General features: G+C 38.4%; 2 protein-coding genes across 4 annotated transcripts in view; both read left to right on the forward strand.

Moving 5' to 3' along the window:
• igf1rb (insulin-like growth factor 1b receptor) overlaps window positions 1-7,192 on the forward strand; it is a 62,846-nt gene extending 55,654 nt beyond the window's left edge. The window contains exons 20-21 of the mRNA XM_060884719.1: window positions 1,795-1,929; window positions 4,968-7,192. Of these exons, the coding sequence (XP_060740702.1) occupies window positions 1,795-1,929; window positions 4,968-5,355 (523 nt within the window). The 3' untranslated portion in view covers window positions 5,356-7,192. The remainder of the gene's footprint in view (window positions 1-1,794; window positions 1,930-4,967) is intronic.
• A 5,023-nt stretch (window positions 7,193-12,215) lies between these two features.
• On the forward strand, window positions 12,216-24,409 carry lrrc28 (leucine rich repeat containing 28). 3 transcript variants are annotated; one of them, XM_060884744.1, is made up of 10 exons: window positions 12,216-12,328; window positions 13,722-13,937; window positions 14,023-14,063; window positions 14,310-14,347; window positions 14,432-14,569; window positions 18,043-18,249; window positions 18,903-19,005; window positions 20,839-21,014; window positions 21,992-22,145; window positions 23,479-24,409. In XM_060884744.1, the coding sequence occupies exons 2-10, from the start codon at window positions 13,752-13,754 to the stop codon at window positions 23,546-23,548; spliced, it is 1,113 nt and encodes a 370-aa protein (XP_060740727.1). In that variant the 5' UTR covers window positions 12,216-12,328; window positions 13,722-13,751; the 3' UTR covers window positions 23,549-24,409. The 3 variants fall into 3 exon arrangements, with proteins under 3 accessions (XP_060740727.1, XP_060740736.1, XP_060740717.1); XM_060884753.1 differs by having other exon boundaries at window positions 12,234-12,340; XM_060884734.1 differs by having other exon boundaries at window positions 12,293-12,402.
• Window positions 24,410-25,693: the final 1,284 nt, after the last annotated feature.

Consider the following 25,693-nt stretch of genomic DNA (forward strand, 5'->3'; position numbering starts at 1 on the left):
CACACACATCCTAATACTGAAAAGAATTTTCTTTTGATGGAATACAATTCGTGTTTTTATAGAAACGAATTCTCCAAAATTTATGTCTACTTAGCATACGACCCTGAATATGTAGAGGAATCCCGTGCTTTACTACCTTTTTTGGAAATGTATGTACTTTGATTCTCTTACTGTCTGAAATCAAATGTTTGTTCCACATAAGCTTATATTCCTTCAAATGAAAAGTCCCTTAATTAAAACTGTTCTGTCTTTTCAGTATAATGTTTAACATGACGTAAACAAATTCATTTAAATTAGATTTCTGATTTTCTGCTAAACATACAAGTAAGCAGCTAAATATATATTTTCATTGAGATCTCATAATATTTATATAGTAAACTCACCTAATGTTAGTCAATATTAGCTAACAGTACCACAGCTGTTGGGCTGTAAGCGTGACAGAATTCATTAGTTTACAACAGCAGCAGTTCCTAAAGTGCTTTATTCATATTATATCACATCAATTTGACAGCATTTACCATTTTCAATAAGTAAAGAACACCATAGTGTACTTTTTGTGGTTTGCGTTTAATGTTGTGGAACGTCAGTGATACTGGTGTGCTTTAAAGTCAGCAAACATCTGCTTATCGCTGCAATAATCAGATATTAAGTGCTGTTTTGTGTTATTGAGCAACTACAAACTGGCCATCGTGAAGATCACTGGAGTTACTGGAGATTACTTCTGTAAACATTGATTCAAGTCTTCTTACCCAAGGCTTTTACGTTTATGGCATTTGGCAGATGCCCTCATTCAGATAAACATACAAAAGTGCTTTGACGTCTCTATCGATGAAAACACTGGTTCAATAGGTTACAGACTAAGGATGCCATCAACCTGAAACTTCCTTTTATTTATTTTTTGTTTGTTTTATTATTTAAATATGCACTTAAAACAAACAATGTAAATAAGTGCTAGTTGAAGTTTTTCATGGTAGAGGTAGAAGACAACCAGTGACTCAGCTGTTCAGACAACATGGGGAAGTTCATCCTACCACCTTGGTGCTAGAACCAATAAAGAGCATTGATCTTACCTACCTCTTACCCTCTGGCCTCACCATATCAACCATAATCCTATAAACAACAGCATGTTTTTTTTTTAGCTATGTAGCTTTAGATTAGCCTTAAGGTCTGCATTATAGGTCCCTGTGTAATTCGTTGCTATAGAAACAATGATTATTAGAACAAGTAGATTAAAATAAACCTGTGATTTTAAGACGCTGTTATATAAACTCGACACCTTCTGACTAATCAGATGTCAGACTTCAACAGCACTGGGTATATAAAGTACCCAAAAATGTGTAAACTGTGATTAACTGTGCAGCTTTACTACTTTGTGTGGATTTCTTTTAAAAGATAAAAGAGCCACCTATGAGCTAAACTACAGGACAAAAGGCATACAGCTACCCTAACAAATTACACACACATTTCTCTGTAGAAAATCTATGTTGTAGGAAATGAAGGGGAATTCCTGCTATATGTTTTAAGCAGATTTGGCAAGCAAGCCTCATCACAGTGGACATGAGGTAGAAACATTAACCTTGTGTGACTTTCTCATCTGACCGTGTTTCTGTGGAAACCTGCAGGAGAAATCCATCTGGGTTTTCACTGTAATATTCACAGCCGCAGCTGATCGGAACAGTTTTACTATTCAATATCATATTTATTCTGTCTTATGACTGTTATAACTTGCTCTCTCTCTCCCCTCTCGCTCTCTCCCTCCCCTCTCGCTCTCTCCCTCTCTCCCTCCCCCTCCAGGTCGTTTGGTGTGGTGTTATGGGAGATAGCCACCTTGGCAGAGCAGCCCTATCAGGGTATGTCCAATGAGCAGGTTCTGCGCTTTGTCATGGAAGGAGGTCTGCTAGACAAACCTGACAACTGCCCCGATATGATGTGAGTCATCATCTGATTGATGATGTTAAAAAAAAATAGTTAAAAATAAAAAATATAAAATAATAAAATATATATATAATATATATATATATATTTATTTATTTGTTTGTTTGTAATTATTTGTAATTATTTTTAATTATTTGTAATTATTTTTATATGCACCATCCTTTTGGTACTGTTTTAATAGTCTTTAAAGAGAAATATGTATTACCTGGTTTGCATTTCCACAGTAGTGCATGGATTATATTCCTATGCATATTTATATCATTTGCTGCATCAGCACTTGCTATAAGTACAGAAACAGAGTGACCCATGAGAACGTCACAGCATCTTTCTTTTTCTGCATGGAGTGAATGTGGTAAACATATTTGTGGCTTCTTAGACCACCGACACATAAAATAGTGGACATGTGAGCACAAAGCCCAGTTTTCTCTAGTACTGTCTTCTTGTATTTGGGGAGTTGCTTCCCAATTAACAGATTGAAGTCACACAAACCTGTTGTTTCTGCCTTAATCTGACAAATATGTCTTTATTATAGTGTGGACACAAACATCTGCTCTTTAAATCGAACCTGAATCGATTTTAACGTGTGGATTTGGATTGACTACATATCCTTTTGATGGCAATATGTCACATGAAATCTGTAATTTACTTCATTATTAGGGGATCAATACAAGCTCAAATGAAAGGAATTAGTAGAATAAGGATTTTTTGAAAGGAGAAAGCTGAGATAAAGTCCCTAATATACAAAAACACCTTAAGTCAGGCTGGTGAAGTGGGTTTACTGTTAATTACTGTTTAATGGTGATTAGCTTCCCTTCACCTCAACATCAGTGATGTTTGATGCTGGGTAATATTAGTAGTTTAGAGCTGTATCTCATCGTAATCTAATGTAGCAGAGTCACTGATGGATGAACATAATTAGTGACTAATGTGGCATCGAGGTTTCTTATGCTTCTGCCTATCAGAGTCCACATGCTGCTTAGCACTTTACTTTAGTAGCCAGAAGCAGCTGGCATGCAGTCTGCCAACTTCTGAGTGCTATAGGTATAAAACAAGACCCTTTGAGTTTTCGATAGTAAGGAATGACATCATGTTTGTTTTTTGTTTTTATTTCAACTCATAAGGCATCGTTTTGATGTTTGACAACGACACTGAATCTGCTACAGTACGATTTGTTTCACTTCCGGAGACTTGACCACATTTTGTTCAGAATCTGGTCTATGATTTAGAGAAGGACATTTAAAAGTATGTCTGAGTGAAATCATTTTTGCTAACCTAATTATTATTATTATAAGAAGAATCATTCTTTAAACACTGGTTGTCCTTTTACAATAGATTATTTTTTTAATCCGTATGTCTTAATCCGTATTTTTCTCAATGTAGTGTTACGTGATGTATCATGTGTAGTCAAAAGACTGTAACACATTTTGTGTTTGTGTTGAGGTTGGTGCATATGTGAAAAATGGCCACTCATACAAGCCAAATCTACAGGTTTCTCTGAATTGTGAGTGCAGCCATTTTGAGCTGGAGGTGCTGCAGCCGCCACCTCCGTTCCCTCTCCTCCCTCCTGAGTGGAAACTCATAAAGTGGCCATACAGGGGAAAAACAAGCTCAGGGCATTGGGTCCACTGTCTCAGTGGTGGGTCACAAGGAACTGTTTGATGTACAGTACAGTGTTTTGGAGTGTGTGTACCACACTCACACTTTGAGTTAGTAGTGTGTGTCGTATAAGTGTATTTGTAACTGCTGGTTTTGTTGTTCACTGATGTCTTTTACAGTAGAGAACCGTGTGTGCGCGTGTGTGCGAGCGCTATGGTTCTGGTGTTACTCTGTCTGTGTTAGTGAAATGAATCTAGCACAGGGATATGGGTGGTATTTATTGCAACAGTCTGTAAACTCTCCTGATATTCTGAGCTTGTTTGTGTATAATTAAAGGTGGTGAACTGGAATGGCCCTCAGGGTATGCTAGTCATCTCCCTTCCTTCCTTCTCTCTCTCTCTCTCTCTCTCTCTCTCCTTATTTCTCTCTCTTTCTTTCTTTCTCTCTCTCATTCTTTCTCTCTCTCTCTCATTCTTTCTTTCTTCTTCTTTTTCTCTTTTTTTCTCTCTTTCTCTCTCTCTCTCTCTCTCTCTCTCTCTCTTTCTTTCTCTTTCTCTCTCTTTCTTTATCTTGCTCTATCACTTTCTTTCTCTCACTCTCTCCCTCTCTCTCGTTTTTTTGTGCTACTATTTTCTAATAGAAGTCTTATAGTTTCTCTGCCATTCTTGGACTAATTTATGGCTGTACAACAGCTTGTCCACGCAATTTCATCACAAATGCCGTGTTTGCTTTAGTAGTTCCACAGGCCATGGTATTCGTCATGAGATCATTGCAGCTGTGTTTGGCATGTCGCTGCTGTCTCTGTGCATGTTTCATTTGCACGTCTTCTTTGCTTCTCCACACTGCCACCTGTTGTTAAGAGTTATGCAGATGGAAATATAGCTGTTCTTTATTATGGAAATATAGACAATCTCCACTATTGTGCAAATTCATTCTTTTATCTCTAGTGACTACATTATCCTGCTAATGGTGGTGATGGAGCCTGGATTGAAAGCCAGTCTATTGCTCTGCACCATGCACACACACATCCACACACACACACACACACACACTCCTTGGGGCAATTTAGCATAGCCTGTCCACCTACTAGAATGATTTTAGGTGGTGGCAGGAAACCAGAGAACCTAGAGGAAACGTGTGTGAGTGTGAAATGTGAAACTCCACACAAACAGTCACACTGCTTCACTACCCTGCCCACTTCAGTAAAAAAAATTTGAACTAAACCTGAACAATCTTCTATGTTTAGCAAGTATATGAAGGTTTAAAAAGGTATATGATGGTATTTTGAAAAAAGATTTTGGATGAGAACTACCTTTATTTGTTAACTCATAGATCCATTGACCAAAAAAAGGCATTTTAAGGAATGTTCAAGGACAAAACCCATCTGTTCTTAGGTTTACTTTTCTTGAAGAATTATTGTCTGTGTGTGTCTTTAGGTTTGAACTGATGCGCATGTGCTGGCAGTATAACCCCAAGATGCGTCCTACCTTCCTGGAGATCATCAGCAGCATCAAGGATGATCTGGAACCCAATTTCAAGGAGGTGAGCTTCTTCTACAGCGAAGAGAACAAGCCGCCAGACACGGAAGAGCTGGACCTAGAGAATCTGGGCACCATGGAAAACGTTCCCTTGGAGCCCTGTGCCAAGGCCCCGGTGCACTCGCCCACTCCCTCCTCACCCTCCTCGGGCACAGACAAACGCTGCACCAATGGACCGGTGCTTCTGCTGCGAAGCCCGTTTAATGAGGCACAGCCTTATGCGCACATGAATGGGGGAAGGAAGAACGAGCGCACATTGCCCTTGCCACAGTCGTCAGCGTGCTGATGCCAGCCTGCCCACTTTTTTGTCCTCTTTTCTTAGGTCATGTTAAGCCTTTCTGGCATTCCAGAGAACTCCCACTCCACTCGGTCTAATCACCACGTCCTCTCTGGAACATAACACCGCTAAGGAAAACCAGACAGAAAGGCGTCGAGGATGTCGACCTCTCATCATACCTCAGCGACGCAGTTCGTTTTTCTCTTTGTGTTATGACCTACGTTGACTGACGGACAGGTGGCAAACTTCACCACCATTACTATAGAAGCATGGCAAACACTGACAAAAAAACAACAACAATATGGAACACACACACACAGTAACTTCCAAGGAGCGCACACTCCCACCTTTTATAGCGTTTTTGTTACTTTTATACATTTCCAAATACGAAATTTCACATTTAGGGTCTTGTCTCAAATCAGTCATGGTGAGGTGGCATTAATGTAAAGCAGAATTTAATATTCTTAATCTTTATTCCAAGAGAGAGGCACTTTTGTGTTTTAGGTGTCCAAAGACATGGTAGCTCTTAAAGAGCGAGCCAGAGCGGTTATAGTGCGGCTCAAAGCCGGGTGGCGCCATTAACGAGGAGCCTCATCTAACAAGATGCGAGACTCCGCCCACTGTGTATCTACTCAGTGGTAGAGCAGCAAGTTTCAAACCTGCCATCATCTTTTTTTATTAATATACTCCTTTTCTCACAGTCTTTCTTGCTGCAGTTTTGTGCTCTCCAAGACGCATAAAAGCAAATATGACACTCCACATTTTTTTACACTGGTGTGTATATATCTGTCTATACATATACCTTTTTGTTTTGTTTTGTTTTTTTTTGTTGTTTTTTTTTCTCTCCAACTCTTCTTGTGCTTTATTGATTTATGATCAATGCCAAGTTGGGTTTTTTTTCACCAGATTGCCTCCTGTTTATTTTCTTGACCAGGTTTTTGTCTTGTACATTCGGTTCTACTGCTAAACTTCCAGCCACGTTTAGGAAGAAACAGCGAGGGGCTGTTGGGATGTAGAAACCGTAGCACGATCTTAAAAAGACTTAACATGAAATTATCCACATTGCAAAAAAATACTAATACAAGGTACCCGCAAGAGATTAAAGCAAGCATGGTGTAATTTAAGGGAGGTCATGCGTCATGAAAAAAGAGCAGGAATTCTGATCATTTTGTCACTTTTCCCCCTCCACCATCTCAGTCGGTCAGATATTGGACCACAGAGCAAACACATCATTCATCTGTCACTTTTCTACCTTTTTTACGGTTCAAATGAACTCCTGTAATGTCTGTACTAAAAGAAGCTGCTATTTTCTTCTCGATTTCTTTTGTGGTTGTAATATATATATATATATATATACATATATCTATATGTAAAACAGATCCTTCGGGTTAAATCCTTTACTGTGTCCACTACCATCTTGTACGTTTGCATAAAAAAAAGAAAGAAAACTCTACTATTTATATTTTCTGCACCTAATCTTTCTCTTTTTCTCCATCCCCTTTATCATTCGAATGCATTCGTCTCAGAACGTGCTTTCATCTATACAAAAAAAAGGTACAAATTCACGTCGTTGTGGACTTCACGTCGATGGTGGCGCAGTCTATTAGCAGTTAAACACTGTGTCTTACAAATCAGACTCTCAGGTTCAATTCCAAACCATCGCGTTCAGGCACCTTAAACACATTAAAGAGGGTTTTTTTTTACTTTTCTTAACAAAATACAATCCTGTTCCACAATTCAGATGAAAGGAATAGTTGGCCAAAAAGTACCATCTGCTCCACTTTTGCTTGCTTTTTTTTCTTCTTTTTTTTTTTTAAGGGATGCATCGATAACACGCTGCTCCCCCCCCCCACCCAAATCCCCCCCACCCACCCACCCCGGCCCAAGTAGCATGGGAGATTTTATTTCGATTTCTTGCAATGTTCTCCTGTTAATAATCTCATGATTCGTCATGGTGTTTAATGGGGTGGTTCATTTTGTCTTGGGAAAGGAACAAAGTTCACAGCGTATGTTTTTGGGAGTGAATAGCTGGAGCATGTGCGTTGTGTCTCAGTGCTCAGAACCGAACTGTTCATTCTGTTTTTTTAACGAACAGCTGCTGATCATCAGTAACCTTTAACCGTCATCAGTAATCTTTACCTGACATCGTACACTCGGCTCACGTCACGTTATGAAATGTTCCGAATGTTGATATCAGTGTCAGCTATGACTATATGAATAAATGAGCACAGTAACAAACTAATAACGTAGCTAGCAGTTTCGATGCATCCCTAATTATTCTTTTTATATTTTTATATATATATATATAAACTTTACCTCAACTGCAGTTGATCAGCCGAGACACGTTTGGCGTCCATTTTTATTAACTCCATGCAGTTTGAGAGAGGTGTGATTTAGTCCTGCAGCTTATTCAGTGCTACACACGTCATTATAAACATCTTTCCTTTGTTAGTTACTTTAGTCTCATAGTGATCCAATGCATAAATAAATAAATGAAGTTGTTTCAGGCACTGAACACGCTCCTCGGAGTCAAAGTTTGCTGCTTGTGTAGTTGAGTTTTTGGCTGTAATTAATTTGTGACTGACACCATGCTGATGGAAACCTGTTCAACTGCCCATTAGCATCCAGAGCATCCTAAGAAATGTTGATTAAGACGAGACGACAAGGCAAATCTATGCAGAAATTGTTTCAACATGAAAGTGGTCCCTTTCATCCATTTCATAACTGAAAACTTTTTTTGTGCCAGTTTTTCTTCTTTTTCTTCTTCTTCCATTTGTATCCTTATTATTTATTTTGAGTTGTTTTTTGTGATGTGTTTAAAATCACTGTAAAAAAAAAATCCCCTTTGTGTTTGCGATATTTTTTTCCCCCTTCCCCCCCATGTCTTTTGGACTTATTTGTTTCTCCTTCAAGCATTTATCTACCTCACCTTTTTTTCTTTTATATAAATGTATATGGACCTGTATATAAAGAAAAATCATCAGATTTCTTTCCCCCTGCCAAAAAAAAAAAAAAAGGACGCTGTTAGTGCTCTGTGTATCTGAGTAAACCTCAAACACTACCAACCACGGCCCGGTGGTGGAGACACTCTGGTATCGTGGATGTTCGGACAAACTGGCTGCTTTCTTACATCCCTGTACGCTTTCCAATTTACTCCTTATTTATTTTAGAGAAAAAGGCCTTATAAATTTGCTTCAAATGTGCTGGAATGTTGTTGACATTTAATTTATGCCTCTTGTGTTGCTGAGACGGAAAAAAAAGGTACAGAGACGTCAGTAACACGATCCTTTATTCATGGCGATATTTTTTTTTTCTTCTCCCCTTTAAGTGTTCAGTTCAATTGTTCACTAAGTTCTATGTTTTCTCTCAAGCTTTATTGTTATTGTAAGTTCATTATTGAGTATTGTGTTGGAATTCAAACATGAATTGAAAATTTATTGCCGAGAACGTTGTTGGTGTATTTTGGTGGCTTCTGAGTCGGTATTGTCGGAATGGCTTCTGGTGAATTTAGATGTTTTGTGCTGGGCAGCGTCAGGAAGCTGAACCACTTTTAAACCCAGTGAAACGGTAAGAGGATTGTACTGAGTGTTAAACAGAGATGAATGACACTGGAGTTGCTCTTTTATACATTACATAGCCATTACAACAGTCAGTACAGATCTCAGAGCTTAGTATCTGTTAGTCCTCATCATTGCCCTCTCTTTACTCAGTCTTTTAACGTAGGCACGTGCTGATATTCAGTTTATCTAACTTCTCAACACAATTCATGACATAAAAACACCTAGATTGTATTTTAGGAAACATGAATTTTTAACGTGTTTGCAACAAAAACTGAACAGCATTCTGGGATGTTTGGTGGCTGATGAGTGAAACAAAAAAACAAAGCTAATAAATTAGATTTTTAATAAAGGAGGGCTTTGTTTATAACATATTGATACGTCAGCTTTAAGAAAAAAAATACATTTATCAAAATTGTGTGAACAAAGTGATCAAACATGTCCCACTGGAAATCTATAACTCATTAAGCTTTGACATTATGATGTTTCACTGCAGTTTATTTCCCTTTTCACTTTACGTTTTTAAAATGCTAGAACTTTAATTCTGCTCAGGATCTGTACCAAAGTGTATCGAAGTGGCAGAATTTGTCCATGTGAAGAGATTTCCCATCACAACATGTGTTCATCCAAAATAACAGTATTTAAAAGATCTCGGTTTTTCATTTAGGACAGACGTCGTCTCTCTAAACTCACCCAGACGCAGCATACGGCTACCGAAGATGTTTTATTCGATGTTGTGATGTTCATCTGATTATCAACACGTGCCTGCTTCACACACAACGTCCAAGCCGTTAAGCAGGGATGGACAAGTGATTTAGATGTGTAACAGATAGTCTTTAAAACAGCATTGTCCTGATGATCCTTAATCATAGATTCACTTCAATTTGTGCTTGTGGGTTTGGATTGCTATTTCAAATCGGTAGCATATCCAGGGCTCGGTTACCTCAGGGCTTTTCTGCTCTGCTTCTCATCATTTACCTGCTGCATGTCTGAATCTGGACCTCACGCTGTACTCCACAAGTGAAGCCGGGCAATGATGTGGACGAGAAACAGGCGCTTCATCTAGAAAATATTTTGCTACCCTTTATTCCATTTTAAACTTTATCCTATCACCATTCTGACATTATTAAAAAAAATTAAGAAATTAATATGCGGTTATATTTAAAAATAAACAAACATGAAATACAGTTTAGATATTTAGCAAAGGACAGGATATATATTCTAGAAGCAGTACAGAGCTCAAGATGTGTATAGAGAAGGTGGAACGTGACTAAGATCTGTGATCCAAGCTGCTTCTTCAAGCCTGATGGTTCCAGGTTAAAAGAAAAACAGGTACTTTATAAACATTTTTCAAGTTCATGTTATGTTTTGCAGGAAAAAAAAAAATGAAAATGTGCCCCGTGAATATGACTGATATTAATAATGAAGCTTTTGTTCATAGTGGCACATTGCTGGAGTTTTTGTTTTCTTTCTTTTTTTTCTTTCTCTTTTTTTTTATTTTTATTTTTTTATTTTTAAGTGTGTGTGAGAGTGTGTATGTGATCCTTGCTAAGAAAAAATAAATTCAGCTCACCAGCTTTGTCATTTGTGTTGGTTTGTATAGACTAAATTATGGACATGTATTAAATTAGTCATTCATTTATTCAAACACGTCCATAATCAAGGAGATCTTTGAAGATGAATTATTCACAGTTGTATGCAGCTCGTACTGTAATAGTATACAGTAGTACAAGTATAATTACACACAGCTGTTTGAATACATAAGTGAACATATAAGTATACAGTGTATTAATGTCTGCCTTTGAACAGTAAAAATTGTTGAAGGACAAATTCATTTATATAATGTAAATCTGTAAAAACCTACTACTGAATTACAAAAAGCATTAAACAAATTCGCTGCAGTGAACCTCTGGTTAAAACCAATAGTTTAAATTATGAACATTCCAAAAAATCTATTCATGCAAGAAATTTATCAAAGTCATTGAATCAAGTTAGTTCCTCTTATCACTTATGGTATATTACCGGCCTATTCAAGGTCATTTGTTCCGAATCTTCAAGTAGCCTAGTGGGAAAAAGTCACTAGAATAAATTTCTAGAATAAATCCAGTTCAGTCGGACAACAGACCATACAGTTAGGAAGTCCTTACAGAAAGCGTCACTGTATATCATGAGTTACATGTGTTTTTAATATTTTAAATGAATGAAAATATACATCTAACATATTTTCTGGTCGTGCTGACAACCAGAAGTTTTTCTTCTTTCTCTTCTTAATCTTTTATTGGTAGGAAAAGCTTTTACAGCTTACTAATCCTTCACCTTCCTTCCAGATAGAAGGACTTACATCCTGTAATGGATGATGTGAAATGTGGTAAGTAAATAGTAGATAAATCTCTATAGAATGATTTAAATAAAGATCTCTGTGTACTCATTTACTCTATATAGCGATATTATTGTAAGTCGGTAGCAGACAAATATGTAACTATATGTAAAATATAATTTTATGTTAGAAAAGGAAGTTTTGTCAGGAAGAGAGAGAGTGTATAGATGTGTTTTGTTGATGTAAGAGAGGAGATTTATGGCAGAACATTAGATGAATATGGGCTGTTAATTATATTAAATAAATGCAGTAATTAAACATATGCTCTATAGGGAAAAAAGTCTGTGGACGCTTGACCGTTAACAAACATATGCGTCTGTTCCAAAACTATGGGGTTTCTTCTGCTGTTATAATAACCTCGTCTGTCTGGAAGATTTTGGGTTTGTCCACCAGCCACAAGACCGTTAGTGAAGTGTGAAGGTGCATTAGGTGGTCCAATTAATCTCAAAAGTGTTGAGGTTACGGCTGTTTGGACGTTCTTTTAGTCTAACCATGACAAACCACGTCTTACGTTTACATTTCCAGCATTTGGAAAACACCCTTATCTTATTAGACTTATTATCTTGGGTTTTTTTTATACAGCTGAGCAATTGAAGGTTAAGGGCCTTGCTCAGGGGCCCAACAGTGGCAGCTTGGTGGACTTGTGATCGAACTCACAACCTTCTGATTGGTAGCTCAACACCTTAAGGCTTAAGCATTAAGCTACCACACACACACCACTGTGTCTTCATGGAGCTCGCTCTGGCACAGGGGGCTTTGGAACTGATTTTGACCTCCAGTTCCAGTTCAGGGAAAGACATTTTATACTAACAGTTTTAGGGAAGAACCTCATGAGTGTGATGGTCAGGTGTCTCCAAACAAACCTTTGGCTATTTAGATTGTAAAGGACAGAATTTAACAATACTTGCTGGATCTCCTTTCTTGTTTTGGTGTCTCATGTATTACAAACCATCACGTGACATGTTCGACCAATCACGCCTGTCTCTGCGATGACGTTTCCGAATGCTGACAGAAAGGAGAGCTGTCACTACTCATACAGATACGGGATGTAAGTCTACCTGTATGTACTACTAATAATAATAAACAGCCTTTAAACAAGCTGCTAACATGAGGAGCTCTGAGGTACTTGGGTTGTTTAGTTAGCGTTAGCTGTGTGTAGTCAGACACTATTTTATTTCCTACCTGTATTTCGACAAACCTAACTTCCTGTAACAGGGTCAGTTTGGGCACTGTGAGATATGATTGGCTGGTTTTCGGCGGAGTGCCTATGAGTATGAACTATCAGCCAATCGTAATGTAGTGGGCGGGGCTTATGGAATACGGGTGGGGAAAATAAAACTGGATATCGAGCAGTAGACAAAAGAAAAGTGCTTATTGTGCTGTTTATGTACACAATAGTGCACTATTCTCTATTGACCACATACTGTGAAGTGCATTCTGGTAATTCTGTAGCTCTAGAGTGTAGTGTTTGATATTCACTAGAGATACAAACAAATCTTAGGTGTAATTTCATCCACATCAGATTATTTTCTGTTCACAAAATGTCTTAAAGCTGGGTTTGTTTTTTTGGGGGGTGTTTATTGTGAAACCAAGAGCAACAGAGCCACAAATGGTAAAAAGACATACGTGTATTATTATTTTTTAATCAACACTAAATCCAGTATGGATTCATAAGTAAATAAAGATTCCCAAACCCATAACTGATGCATCCTTTAGCCCAGGGCCTGGAATTCCACCTTTTATCCATGTATGAGAAAGTAAACTGCAGTCAGAGGAAATTAAGGAGAGAGATTTGAAGAGACGTGATCTGTCATATACTCTGTATTCCTATTTAATACTGTCCTTATTGTACGTACTGTCCTTATTGTCTCACGTTGTTGCAACATAGTTCACAACAGAACTATGCCATCACATTATCTCATTATCTGGAAATGCTTCACTCTTCCCAAAACAAAAACTGCAATTATATAATGGATTATTTATAAATGTGAAATGTTTTAATTATGTTGTAAATATTCAGTTTATAATCACTATTCTGTCCAGGCAGGGCTGTAGTACAGATGAGAATCGTCATCAGTAAGTGAATATTCACTGATGATATTTTAGAAAAACAGTCATTTGAAATGTCTGGCCCTGAAATGTAATTCACACAGGACTACGCAATATAACAGCTTCGCTCTTCTGTGTTTCTCTACATGTAGTTTAAACAGATTCAGTTTAAGTTTCAGAGTAGGTTTTGTTCAGAGGGAGATCTTGGGGAAAAAAAAAAAAGTTATTTATTTATTTATTTATTTATTGCAATTTCAGTTCACGTTGTAGGTAGCAGAGGGTGACAAATGACAAACTGCTACTTTTGATTGGTCCTCTGTTTTATTGTAGTACAGCACAGCATGCTGACTGTGTGTTTGTGTTGTTTTTTTCTTTTTTTCTTTTAAATTAAGGGTGTGATACAGTGGGAAGTGAAAGAGGGAATGGCCTCCTCTGTAAGCATGGCCTCAGAGCTCAACAGCATCATCTTCATAGCCAAACAGGAGCGCCACAAGAACCTTTTCCTCAACTACAGGAACCTGAATGTCTTTCCTGTGGAGCTCCTAAAAGACGAAGGCCTGCAGTTCCTGGAAAGACTCTACATGAAAAGAAACTTGCTCACAACACTGGTATGACCGACTGCCTCCCTCACATACAGCCTGCTTACGTTCACAGCAACCGAGCTCTAAATCTTAGCACTTTTGTCTCTTTCAGCCTGTTAATCTAGCACAGAAACTGCCCAACCTCATTGAACTGTGAGTATTCATGTTTTTCTCTAATGGTTCTTTCTGTGTAAGGCTTTTGTGGCAGATAACTTTATTTTTTATTTGTAATAACACTCATGTCCAGCAGATGTCGCTAAAGAATCAACTCTGAAAACACCTCAGTAGTATATAAGCAGAAATGTGACTTCCTTTCTATGGAATTCCATTTTAATGACTGTTACATTTTCACTCGAGTAAATTCTGTTAATGCAGAATTTTTTATTTTTTTTTATCTAGCTATCTGCACTCCAACAACATTGTCTTCATTCCACAAGGTAAAATCTCCAAAATTGTGCTCGTGACAATATTTTCATCGCTTTGTTCTTCACTTTGTACTTTGTTTCTACTTGAACTCGTAGATATCAAGAGTTTGACGAGGCTGCAGTCGCTGGATCTGAGTGATAACGCCCTGCAGGTGATCTGCCCTGAGATTGGACAGCTACGCACGCTACGCCAGTTAAGACTGTTTAACAACCAGCTGGAATGGCTTCCACAAGGTTTGGGACCGTTATTAAAGCACTGTCATTTGGCTGGTTTATTCATTGCTTATTATAAGATCAGTGAAGGCAAGACGTCTTGACCCAGATAAAGCAAAACATCCCCAAACCTTAATACTGCCACCTCCATGTTTCAGAGAAGGGATAAGGTTCTAAAAATGCTGTTTTGTTTTTTTTCTCCAATCAGAATCAGGTTAATTGACCATGTGTGTTTACACACACAAGGAATTTGGTTCTAGTTGTGACTCTCAAATGTACAGATATAAATAACACTGTATGTTTAGCTTGGACTATACAAGACAAAAAACAGGTTGTTCTTTGTCAAAAACACCCTTTTTCTTCTTTTTTTTTTTTTTTTTTAAGTGTGTTACTAATTATTTTTGTATTTATTGCATTTTTGTTAGTCTTTTACTTAGTTTTTATTTATTTTATTTATTTTTATATTTTATTTATTGTTTGAACAGGTGCTCTATAAATAAACTTTGATTTGATTTGAAAAACAGACAAAACAAGACAAAAACAGACTATACAAGACAATACAGACAATGTGAGACAGTACAAGTGTTAAATATGAATACAGAATATATTCATCAGATCAGATACGTACATAAAGTGTGAGAGTGCATTGTAGTGCAAATAACAGTGTTGTGCAATATTATGTTTTTGTGCAATATGCAGCAGCAGTAGTGTGTGTAACATATAATGATGGTGTGATGACTGACAGTTCTGATAATGCAGTACATTTACATTTACAGCATTTAGCAGATGCCCTTATCCAGAGCGACTTACATTATATCTCATTTTTATACAACTGAGCAATTGAGGGTTAAGGGCCTTGCTCAGGGGCCCAGCAGTGGCAGCTTGGTGGACGTAGGAATCGAACTCACAACCTTCCAATTGGTGGCCCAACACCTTAAACACTAAGCTACCACATCCCAGTACTTAGATAGATACAGTATAAAGCAGGGAATATAATTATGGTGAGTTGTTAATCAGGGTGATTGTCTGGGGAAAAAACTGTTCCTGTGTCTGGCAGTTTTGGTAAACAAAGTTCTGTAGTTCCTGAGAGAAGAGAAATGCTCCTCGTTTAAGCCAAAAATCTCTAATTTGGACTCGTCCACTTACAAAATGTTTGCTTGTCTGTGCGAGCTTTAGCAAAATGCCACACCACCATGTACAACACTGCTGTTGTGTTCTTCTGATGCTCTTGAGGTTCCTTTGTTCCTAACAGAATAATAACTCAGAGATCATTTTGCAACGTTTTATAGCCTGATATAGCCTTTTTTTATTTTGAGGTCATAAAATATCATCTACATTCGTGCCTCGGTGTAAAAAACGTGTTGAGAAGATCAGACGTTGATGGATGTATAAACAGTCAGACATTCAGGTTTTTCTCCAGCGAGTTGTAAGCTGTATGTATTTGGTTACAGACAGTTGCCTCTGCCAAAGAGCAGTGAGTGCTTGTGTGTTTCTGGACCGGGTGTCTAAGACCTGGCACAGGCTTCCTTTCTCCTTTCCTAATTTAGCAACAGTGAGCAAAACTACGGAGGAATAAATGGATGCTGGACGTCAGGAGTGGATTTTTTTTTTCTCTCTCTTCTCTCGATTCTTCTTCTTTTTTAATTCCACTACAGTGGAATCTGCTGCAACACAAAGATGCTGTGATTGTGATCTCTCGCACTTTCTAATAGACATTAATTTCTTCTGATAAATTTGCTTTCATCCCAGAGGTGTGTGATCAGTCAACACAGGTTTAGTGTTCAAAGTCTGCTTGAAAGATTTTGCACCGGAGTTACAAGACTAATCATTTTTGCTATTGAGTTTGTCCAGGATCTCAGGCTTCCTTGTGTAATTCCAGTGTGTGAGCTGTTTATTATTTTATGAACAAATTTATTAGTGTAGTAAGAGTTGAGTATGATGATGACTTAACACCAAAACGCTAAATCTGTAGCTGTAAACATTCTTTAAAAAAAAGCTGACGATCTGCCGCAGGCGTTAGACGTAATGAAGCAGAGTGAGTTTTGTACTCCAAGAACAACCTGTGACCCAGTTGGAAGCATCTGTATTTGAAACCGATTTATTTTCAACTTGAAGCAGTATGTTATGTTTTGTCAGATGTGGTATCTGTTTATTTCATTTCACTCTGCTAATCGTCCTGCCGGCTCGTCTGCTTTGTGTGGTGCTAGTGCTGCGTGTCACGGAACAATATGCTTTTGTGGTTTTGTAACCTGAATGTGCATTTCAGTGGTTGGAACGTTTTTCGGAACGATGCTTTGATTTATGGTTAACTCAGAAACCTTCTGTTTCTTATTGGGAACACATTCTTGTTCCAAAACTCTCATAGAAGATTATGGATGTGACTCGCAGGTTATCGTGACTGAACTATTCATCACCAGCAGAGGGCAGCAGCATCAGATAATGAGAAGCAGATAAAGACTCTTTAAGTCAGTGTAATGTTTTATCATACACGTGCTCTGAGAATGAGTGTGGCCACTGTGCCTGTCCGTTACACTGTAGGAGGGGGCGTGGCCTCTGTGCCTGTCAGTTGCACTGAAGGAGGGGGCGTGGCCTCTGTGCCTGTCAGTTGCACTGAAGGAGGGGGCGTAGCCTATGTACCTACACTTAAGGAGGGGGCGTGGCCTTTGTCTGTCAGTTACGCATAAGGTGGGGGTGTGACCTCTGTCAGTTACACTTAAGGAGGGGGCGTGGCCTTTGTCTGTCAGTTCTGCTTAAGAGGGGGTGTGGCCTTTGTCTCTGTCAGTTACACTTAAGGAGTTGGCGTGGCCTTTGTCTCTGTCAGTTCTGCTTAATAGGGGTCGTGGCCTCTGTTTCTGTCAGTTCTGCTTAAGGAGGGGACGTGGCCTTTGTCTCAGTCAGTTACACTTAAGGATGGTGTGTGACCTCTGTCTCTGTCACTGCCTCTGGGTGAGCGCTGCTATCCCGACACATGCATGCTCACTTAGGCCAGGTTACTTTATCATGTATAGTGCGCAAGCGAGTACTGAAATACGTCTGTCAGTTACACTAAAAGAGCTACACTAAAAGAGGGGGTGTGGCCTCTGTCAGTTCTAATTATTATAAATTGTGTGTAGAATATTTGACTAAAGTTCCCAGGTGGTCCAGAGGCAGGATCCCACGCTCTCATTGGTGCGGGCCGGGTTCTATTCACAGGCAGGGAACTAACCCAGCCAATGAAGAGCCGGTTCTGAGCCCAGGTAAAAATGGGAGGGTTGCGTCAGGAAGGAAATCTGGCGTAAAACTTGTGCCAAATCTAATATGTGGATAAAGTGATCCGCTGTGGAGACCCTGAACTGATGCACTGACCCAAAGGGGATAAAAAAATGTTTGTATAATATAAGACTAATATGATTTTATTATTATATGGTTAGCCTAATTTGACCTTTAAAATAGAAATATTGCTTATACTGCTTATGTTGTTGCGTGTGTGTGTGTGTGTGTGTGTGTGGTACCAGAGCTGGGGAATTTGAAGGAGCTGGAGACTCTGGATGTGTCCAAGAATCTGTTAAGGACTCTCCCAGAGCAGCTGCACCAGTGTGTGTCTCTAAAGTGTCTGTCAGCTGACCGGAACCTCCTGCAGTACATCCCTCGTCAGCTGTGTCAGCTCCCAGAACTCAACGAGCTCTCCATGGCTGGAAACTGCCTCAAATCACTGCCTCTGGGTGAGCGCTGCTATCCAGACACATGCATGCTCACTTAGGCCAGGTTACTTTATCATGTATAATACGCAAGTGAGTACTGAAATATGCTGATGGACTCTTCAATTCTGCCAGGTTATGCAACTACAGCATGAAATAAGGGCTCTCACAAGATCGCACAAGATTCCGAACTGTTCCCCAGTGTCCCTGAGTGAAGTCTCTATAGAGTCAGTGTCTCAGAGTCTCAGTGAGGAATCTTTCTAATGTGCTGGTTGTGCTTGAGTTAGTTAGCGGGTCACGTGGAGCTGCAGGTGCTGTGATAGGCCACCCGCTGTGAGGTGCCCCAGGGGATTGTGGGTGATAATGAGCCTGAAATACTTCTCATAATGATGTTCTCAGTGCTTCAGCTCTCATACTGTCTATATCTCTGTCTGTCTATCTCTTTCCCGCTCCCTCTTTCTCTCGATCTGTCTGTCTGTCTCTACTGTCTTTCCATTTGGTCATGTACAGAGGCTCTAAATCTTCAGGGAATCCATGCTCTTTTCTTACTCATGTTCACAGACCCAGTCAAGCTGCTAATAATACTTGTCTCAGGTTTTTTGGTCCAAATGTAGAAGTCTTTTTTAAATGCTATCCTCCTTATTGATCTGAAAACAGCCACACGTTCTTCTCATCAGATCTCGGCCGCTCCATAAAGCTACAGTTCGTCTTCGTGGACAGCAATGTTTGTCTTAAGGGTCTGCCATCTTACCTGTATAACAAGGTCATCGGCTGTAACGGGTAAGCGTTTGAATTGTTTACCAGATAGAGTGCTGGTGTACTGGGATTAAGAAATCTTTAGTATAATATCATGTTCCAATCACTTTCATGGCCACAGGTGTATAAAATCAAGCACCTAGGCATGCTCTGTGGAGCTGAGTGAACTCAAGCGTGATACTATGATAGGTTGCCACCTGTGCAATAAGTCCGTTTGTGAAATTACCTAATTACTAAATATTTAACTGTTAGTGCTCTAACAAGTGGAAGCACTTGGGAACAACAGCAACTCAGCCACAAAGTGAAAGGCCACGTAAAATCACACAGCGGTGTCGGCACATGCCGAGGCGCACAGTGCGCAGAAGACGGCAACTTTCTGCAGAGTTAATAGCTAGAGTTTAGCTCAAAAACCGCGTGTAGAGAGCTTCAGGGAATGGGTTTCCCTGGCCGAGCAGCTACATCCTAGCCTTACATCACCAAGTCCAACGCAAAGCGTCCAATGCAGTGGTATAAAGCACGTTTTCTTTAAAGAACATAAAGATTTACTATAAAGATATATTATTTACCCTCTTCACATACAGATGATATGACTAATCAAATGAAAAAACCACCAACCCCTCACATTTCCTGTGCTAAACTATGCTGCATGGTCTGCACGTAAACCAGTCTGTGTGTGTGTATATATGTGTGTATATGTGTGTATATATGTGTGTATATACGTATGTGTATACATGTGTGTGCGCATATATATATATATATATATATATATATATATATATATATATATATATATATATATATATATATATAAATAATATGTTTGAGTAAGTAACAAGAAGATTTTTATCCATTTGTAGTTACATTTATGAATGTTGTGAGACGTTCCTTATACAGCAGCTGTAAGCAGTTAGTTGATGCAGTTTTTGATGAAATTGTTTTTGCATCACTGGAGGCTTTTACTATAAACGTTAAATAACTTGTTAATGTCTTTCTTATAATAACAACACTTTTATTGATTATTTAAAAAATAACGTGCAAGCCAGAACATGACTGTGTGTATGATTTATAACACATACCACGGTGCTCTTGAATTCTCCAATCTGTTTGCTCAGAAGGTGTTAATTTTTTTTTTTAAATAACAAAAGCCTTGGTTTATATTAATGCCCTCTGTAATAACGCCACATAATAAATGGTCTGTAAGAAAAGAAAATTGTTAATAATCTTAAGGAATTCTGTAAGGAAACATTTTTAAAAAGGAGTCTCCAGGGCAGGTGCTTTGTAACAGTAACTTTTTTATTATGAGAAAGTCTTTAGAATAAGAGAGAGTGATAGTAGAATGTAACTTGTCTCACTGATGTTAGATTATATTAAATGTAACTATGAACTGATAAAAAGTTTAGCGTTTCATTTGATTAATAAGTACATATTCTTACCGTTGTGTGCTGTTATTGGAAAAGAATCAGCTCGTCGTTTCATTGTATTATTACTTACAGAACACACGTCTCAGAACGCAGATCAGCTTTTACACTTTTTTTTCATATTCATTTTATCAGATAACAAATCTAAGACTTTTAAAATATCCTTACATTCATCTGTGTAGCAATCTGACTAATTAGATATTGCTCACACTTCTGCTACAGAGTTATATGGCATTTAATGCCGTCTTTGGAAATGAATCATACGGTTATCGCATTGAGGCGAACATGAGTCGCAGTGACTGATGTCACTAAAACACGTCAGTTAGTGCAGTCTGTCGGTTTCATATGATGAAGGAAATAATGGCATGTGAGTATTAACTTAACACTGTACCTTCCAGTGTGTACATATGTGTCTATGTCTGTGTGTGTATGTGTACAGCTGTGGCATTTCTCCAAACGTTTCTGACGTGACACAGCGGTTCCTGACCTTCGGAGATATGAAGGTGCCTCTGCCTTCTGAAGTGAAGTGTCTCGGCACTGAGGCTGACCGGGTGCTGACGTTAGAAGAGATGGCCATGAGAACACTGCATGAAGCTTACAGCAGTAACAGGAAGGGTGAGTCTCACAATAACCTTTTTGCCGTTGAGTTTACTAAGCACAGATACTGTACATGAACTTTCTAGTGTCCAGACGGTTGTGAGGTTCAGACTGTTGCTCCTGAACCCTACACTCTTTCAGAGGTGATACTAACAAACTGACACACATGCCTTTAAATCTAGTTTTAAATATAACCATTTAAATAAAAATAAAAACAATTGTCATGTTTTGTTATGTATTAGGTCTTTTGACCCAAATACAAATCACTGTTCTCGTTTCACTAATGTTTGATATTACACTTTTCTGAGGAATAAATGTTCTAAGCCATATCGTGTTATTTTATGTTATTAGTGTTACATTGTTAGGGGTGACCTGCATAAATAAAAAAAACCCTTAAAGCTGACAGGAAGTGATAAGACAAGGAAAATAATGCTATAATGAATAATGCAAATTCGAGTGACAAAATAAGTAAAACATGTTTTAATAGTAAAATAGTAAGGAATATATAGTTATAGGGAAATAATAGTAGATTCTTTTACCAAAACAGCTTGTCTTAAAATGTTTTATTTCTGTTATAGCAGTCTGACAGGGATTATAATTTGTATATATATATATATAATTGTTGTTGTTGTTGTTATTATTTTATTTATTTTTTTTACAACAAGAAGTGATGGATACTTTTTATCCATTTGTAGTTACATTTATGAATGTTGTGAGACGTTCCTTATACAGCAGCTGTAAGCAGTTAGTTGATGCAGTTTTTGATGAAATACTTTTTGCATCACTGGAGGCTTTTACTATAAACGTTAAATAACTTGTTAATGTCTTTCTTATAATAACAACACTTTTATTGATTATTTAAAAAATACATATACATATACTGTATATGGGCAAGTCCTTGTGAATGAGCTCTTGCTCTAGAATTGACTAGAAAATTAAAATGTATTCTGATACCAGACAATAAAATACAAGTTCTTTTCTTGTCCTCTGCTCAGACTCCTTGCCAGAGTATCTACTGCCCCCCAGCCTGCTCGAACTGTTCCAGTGTCCACTGGGTCACTGCCACCGCTGCAGTCAGCCAATGTTCACCATCGTCTACCCCAAACTATTCCGCCTGAGAGACACCAGTCTGGCTGGAGTGCATGGGAGGTACAGTACAACCACCACAACACACACTTTCCCTTCATTCACATAGGTTTTTATCTTGCCCATATCCAGCTCTTTCTCACCACTCAAAAGATTGCATCACCTGCATCGTAAGAGTGGCTTCTTGAGAAATATTGAGCATGGAATAGCTCAGCATTTGTGTACAGATGAAGAAGAAATGTAAAACATGAAACCCACCTGAACTGCAGCTTATTGTCTCATTTCAAAAAGCAAATTTAACATTTTTTGGAATATCCACGTCCTATTGCTATTTGTAACATCTAACGTAACATGAAACAAGATCAAAATGTATTCTTCTCCTGAAACATAGTTATGTCGACTTCCCTAAGGTCTGCAAGGACTCAGTTTCACTTGACTTGGCAATGATAAACTAATAAATAATAAACTAATAAACAGTGCTTAAAAAAACAAGGGCACATTAAAGCAGCAGTGGAATCAGCAACTCATCTTTAGTTATATCATCACATGTCCTAAGAGTTTTGTTAGGGTTTGTTTTATCTTCTCAGTTTCCATTTATATTTCAGTTGATTTTTTTTCTTCCCCAAGTCATAGATTAAAAATTATGAAATGACATTGTATTACTTAATACACTGTTTACTCATATTTCAGGTATTATTATTATTATTATTATTATTGTGGCCTTTTATATAAAACCATTTCAGCTGCAGTCCAAGGTATTCATTCATACAGGATTTATTCATTATTACTTAGATTGTATGAAATGGATTACAAATAATCATTAAAAGAGTTATAAACATGGTTGTACTTATTTTTGAATATGGGCTTCAAAGTTTTTTTTTATTCTTTAATAAATACAATAACTGACTCGCTCATACATGAGGGTTGTGTTTTAGGACCATCTCAGTTCTGCTACTCTGATTCCTCCTCTGATCCTTTCGTGTTGGTAAATGATGAGCTGGCCGATCAGGGCTCGTCTAGCTCCTCTGTCTGTCTCAGCCCATTAGTAACAGGACACCAGCATTTCTGTATCAACATCTCCTATCCTAACCCATCCTAACACAATCAGCACGGCTAATTGGCTAATCTCAGGTCCTCGACGTGCATTAAGAGATCTAATCGGTCGGCCAGTTACGTCTGGACCTGTCCGGTGCAGCTAGAGAGCTGGGTAGTAGTGAGCAGCAGCACCAGTCAGTGTGGGTTTCTGTCTGTGCATGTTGGGAAAGAGGAAAGAAAGAGACTGACAGGAATGTCTAGGTGAAACTTGTCATGTCACCACTTAACAGCTTCTTTCCCGTATTTTATCTTTTTCTCTCCCTTTTTCTTCCCCTACCCGCCTCTCTCTCTCTTTCAACAGAACGACGTTGAGTTTTGTAGCATACTGCTGCTCCAGTTACTGTTTGCAGATGTTTGACCTGCAGGGTTGATATCAACATTTCATCCCTCATGGTTCTGTGGTCACGACGTGCCAGGAGAATGTTCTGATGTCTTGCATTCGTCTTGCCCTACAGACTAACAGAGGACACCTTAGCTTTGGCAACCATTCAAAGTTTGTAGTTGAGCTTTCAATAGTCAAAGTCAGCATAGGCACTTTCTCTCAAAATATGACTAGTTTCATTTTATGAAGGGATTTTTTTTAACAGAGTATAAAAACCCTTGAGAATCTTTCTAAACCACAAGAAAGATAAGAAATATTTTTTGAATATAGCCAAATTTCCTACTTGATGGAAGTGTCCTGATGATGTTCAGATCTGTGTTAAAGTATTTATTCTTATAAAGGTTTGAACTCTGTTTTGGAGATTTTTTGTTTTCTGTTATGACTGTTCTAGACCCGGTGAAGCACTATAGAATACACCAATGCTATTAAAACAATACTGAAATCTCAGTTTTCAAATCTAAGTCTTGCCCTGACTAATGTTGCTAACAAGTCCTATAAAGGTGAATTGTTGCAACAATTAATTCTAAACAAGCAAATGACAAATACTGAAAACTGATCGTGCAACATGGATTTTCTTTAGTGCTAAACCACTCCTTTAATGCATCACGATGTCATCAAATAAATACGTTATTTTCTGACCACAACCTCAATCTACGTTCATATCTGCAAAGCTATTCAGGATTTTGTCAGGCTAGTCATTGATTTTTCCAACTAAACCTTTCCACATGCACATCTTTCTGAAATGAAATGACCTTTAGCGTTATTTCTAGATGAAACACCATGGTTCCATTCATGTCTACTTACCTGGAGACTTGGAAACGTTAAGTAAATAAACTTCACTCTTCAATAATATTTGTGTATTGAAGTGTTTTAAATTCTACAGCATTTATCGAGTGCGTTATACGCTTTAGACCATTGTAACATTGTACTGAACAGTTTATTGAAAGTTGCATTTGGCTACAGATTTCTGTAACTACAATTAAATCTGATTATTCCATTCATATGGGATCCTGTAGAGGTTTGATCTCTCCAAACAGGAAGGAGTTGAGTAATGTGTGGACATGATTACTTTTTTCCCTACAGGTACAAAATGAACCAGTTCTTTTAATCACTTATATGGTGGTGTCTAATACACCGGTTGTAAACTCATGAAGATCTTGTGAATCAGCTGATGCGTTACAGCTGATGAATTGGAAGGGAAAACTCCAAGACCAAGGAATCTTTGTTGTTCTTCAGAACACAAAATGTACTAACACATTATATTATGAGGACTGGTGTGGTACCCTGGTGCACAGGTCTGCCTTCAGGTGATTCCTCTGTATGTTAGACAATTTCTGGAGCTCTAAATCTAACAGTAGAGTTCATATTGATCAACAACATGAAGTGAAGAATGAAGATTTTAAAATAAAGGTTAACTGTATTTCCATTAAGTTGAAAGTAATGGGCTGGGTCAGCCATGTGCTGAGTGAACAAAGTGCAAGCGTTAAATACATAAAAGCAAAATAGATTTCAAACAAATAGTCCCGTGTCCTCATGGGCCTTGGTTTTCTACCACTTCTCAAAACATGCTGGTATATTGGTGTCTCTAAATTGTGTGTGTGTGTGTGTGTGTGTGTGTGTGTGTGTGTGTGTGTGTGTGTGTGTGTGTGTGTGTGTGTGTGTGTGTGCTATTTCCACTGCAACCCTGACTAAAAGAAAGCTTCTACTGAAGAAACCAGAATGAATAAATTAACCTAAATAGTTTAGTGAAATATCACATTTGCACAGATATCACTTGGCCTGTTGGCATGGAGGCACAGCATGAAGTGTTGCTGTCTCACAGCTCCAGGGGAACCAGTTCAATCCTGAGCTCAAGTTACTGTCCAGGCCGAGTTCTGTGTGTTTTCTGCATGCTCATGCAGGTTCCCTCCATTTCTCTAGTTTTCTCCCTCATGCCAAATACCTGAAGTTGTGAGGTGTGTGTGTGTGTGTGTGTGTGTGTGTGTGTGTGTGTGTGTGTGCGCGCACGCGCACATACATCTGTCTCTCTCTGTCTCTCTCTCTCTCCCCTCTCTCTCTCTCCCCTCTCTGGTGCTCTGCTATCTATTCTGCCATCCCATTCAGAGTGTACTTTGGTCTTGTGCCCAGTCTTCCC

This window comes from Tachysurus vachellii, chromosome 1 (genome assembly GCF_030014155.1).
Source record: "Tachysurus vachellii isolate PV-2020 chromosome 1, HZAU_Pvac_v1, whole genome shotgun sequence".
In the NCBI taxonomy this organism is placed as follows: Eukaryota; Metazoa; Chordata; class Actinopteri; order Siluriformes; family Bagridae; genus Tachysurus; species Tachysurus vachellii.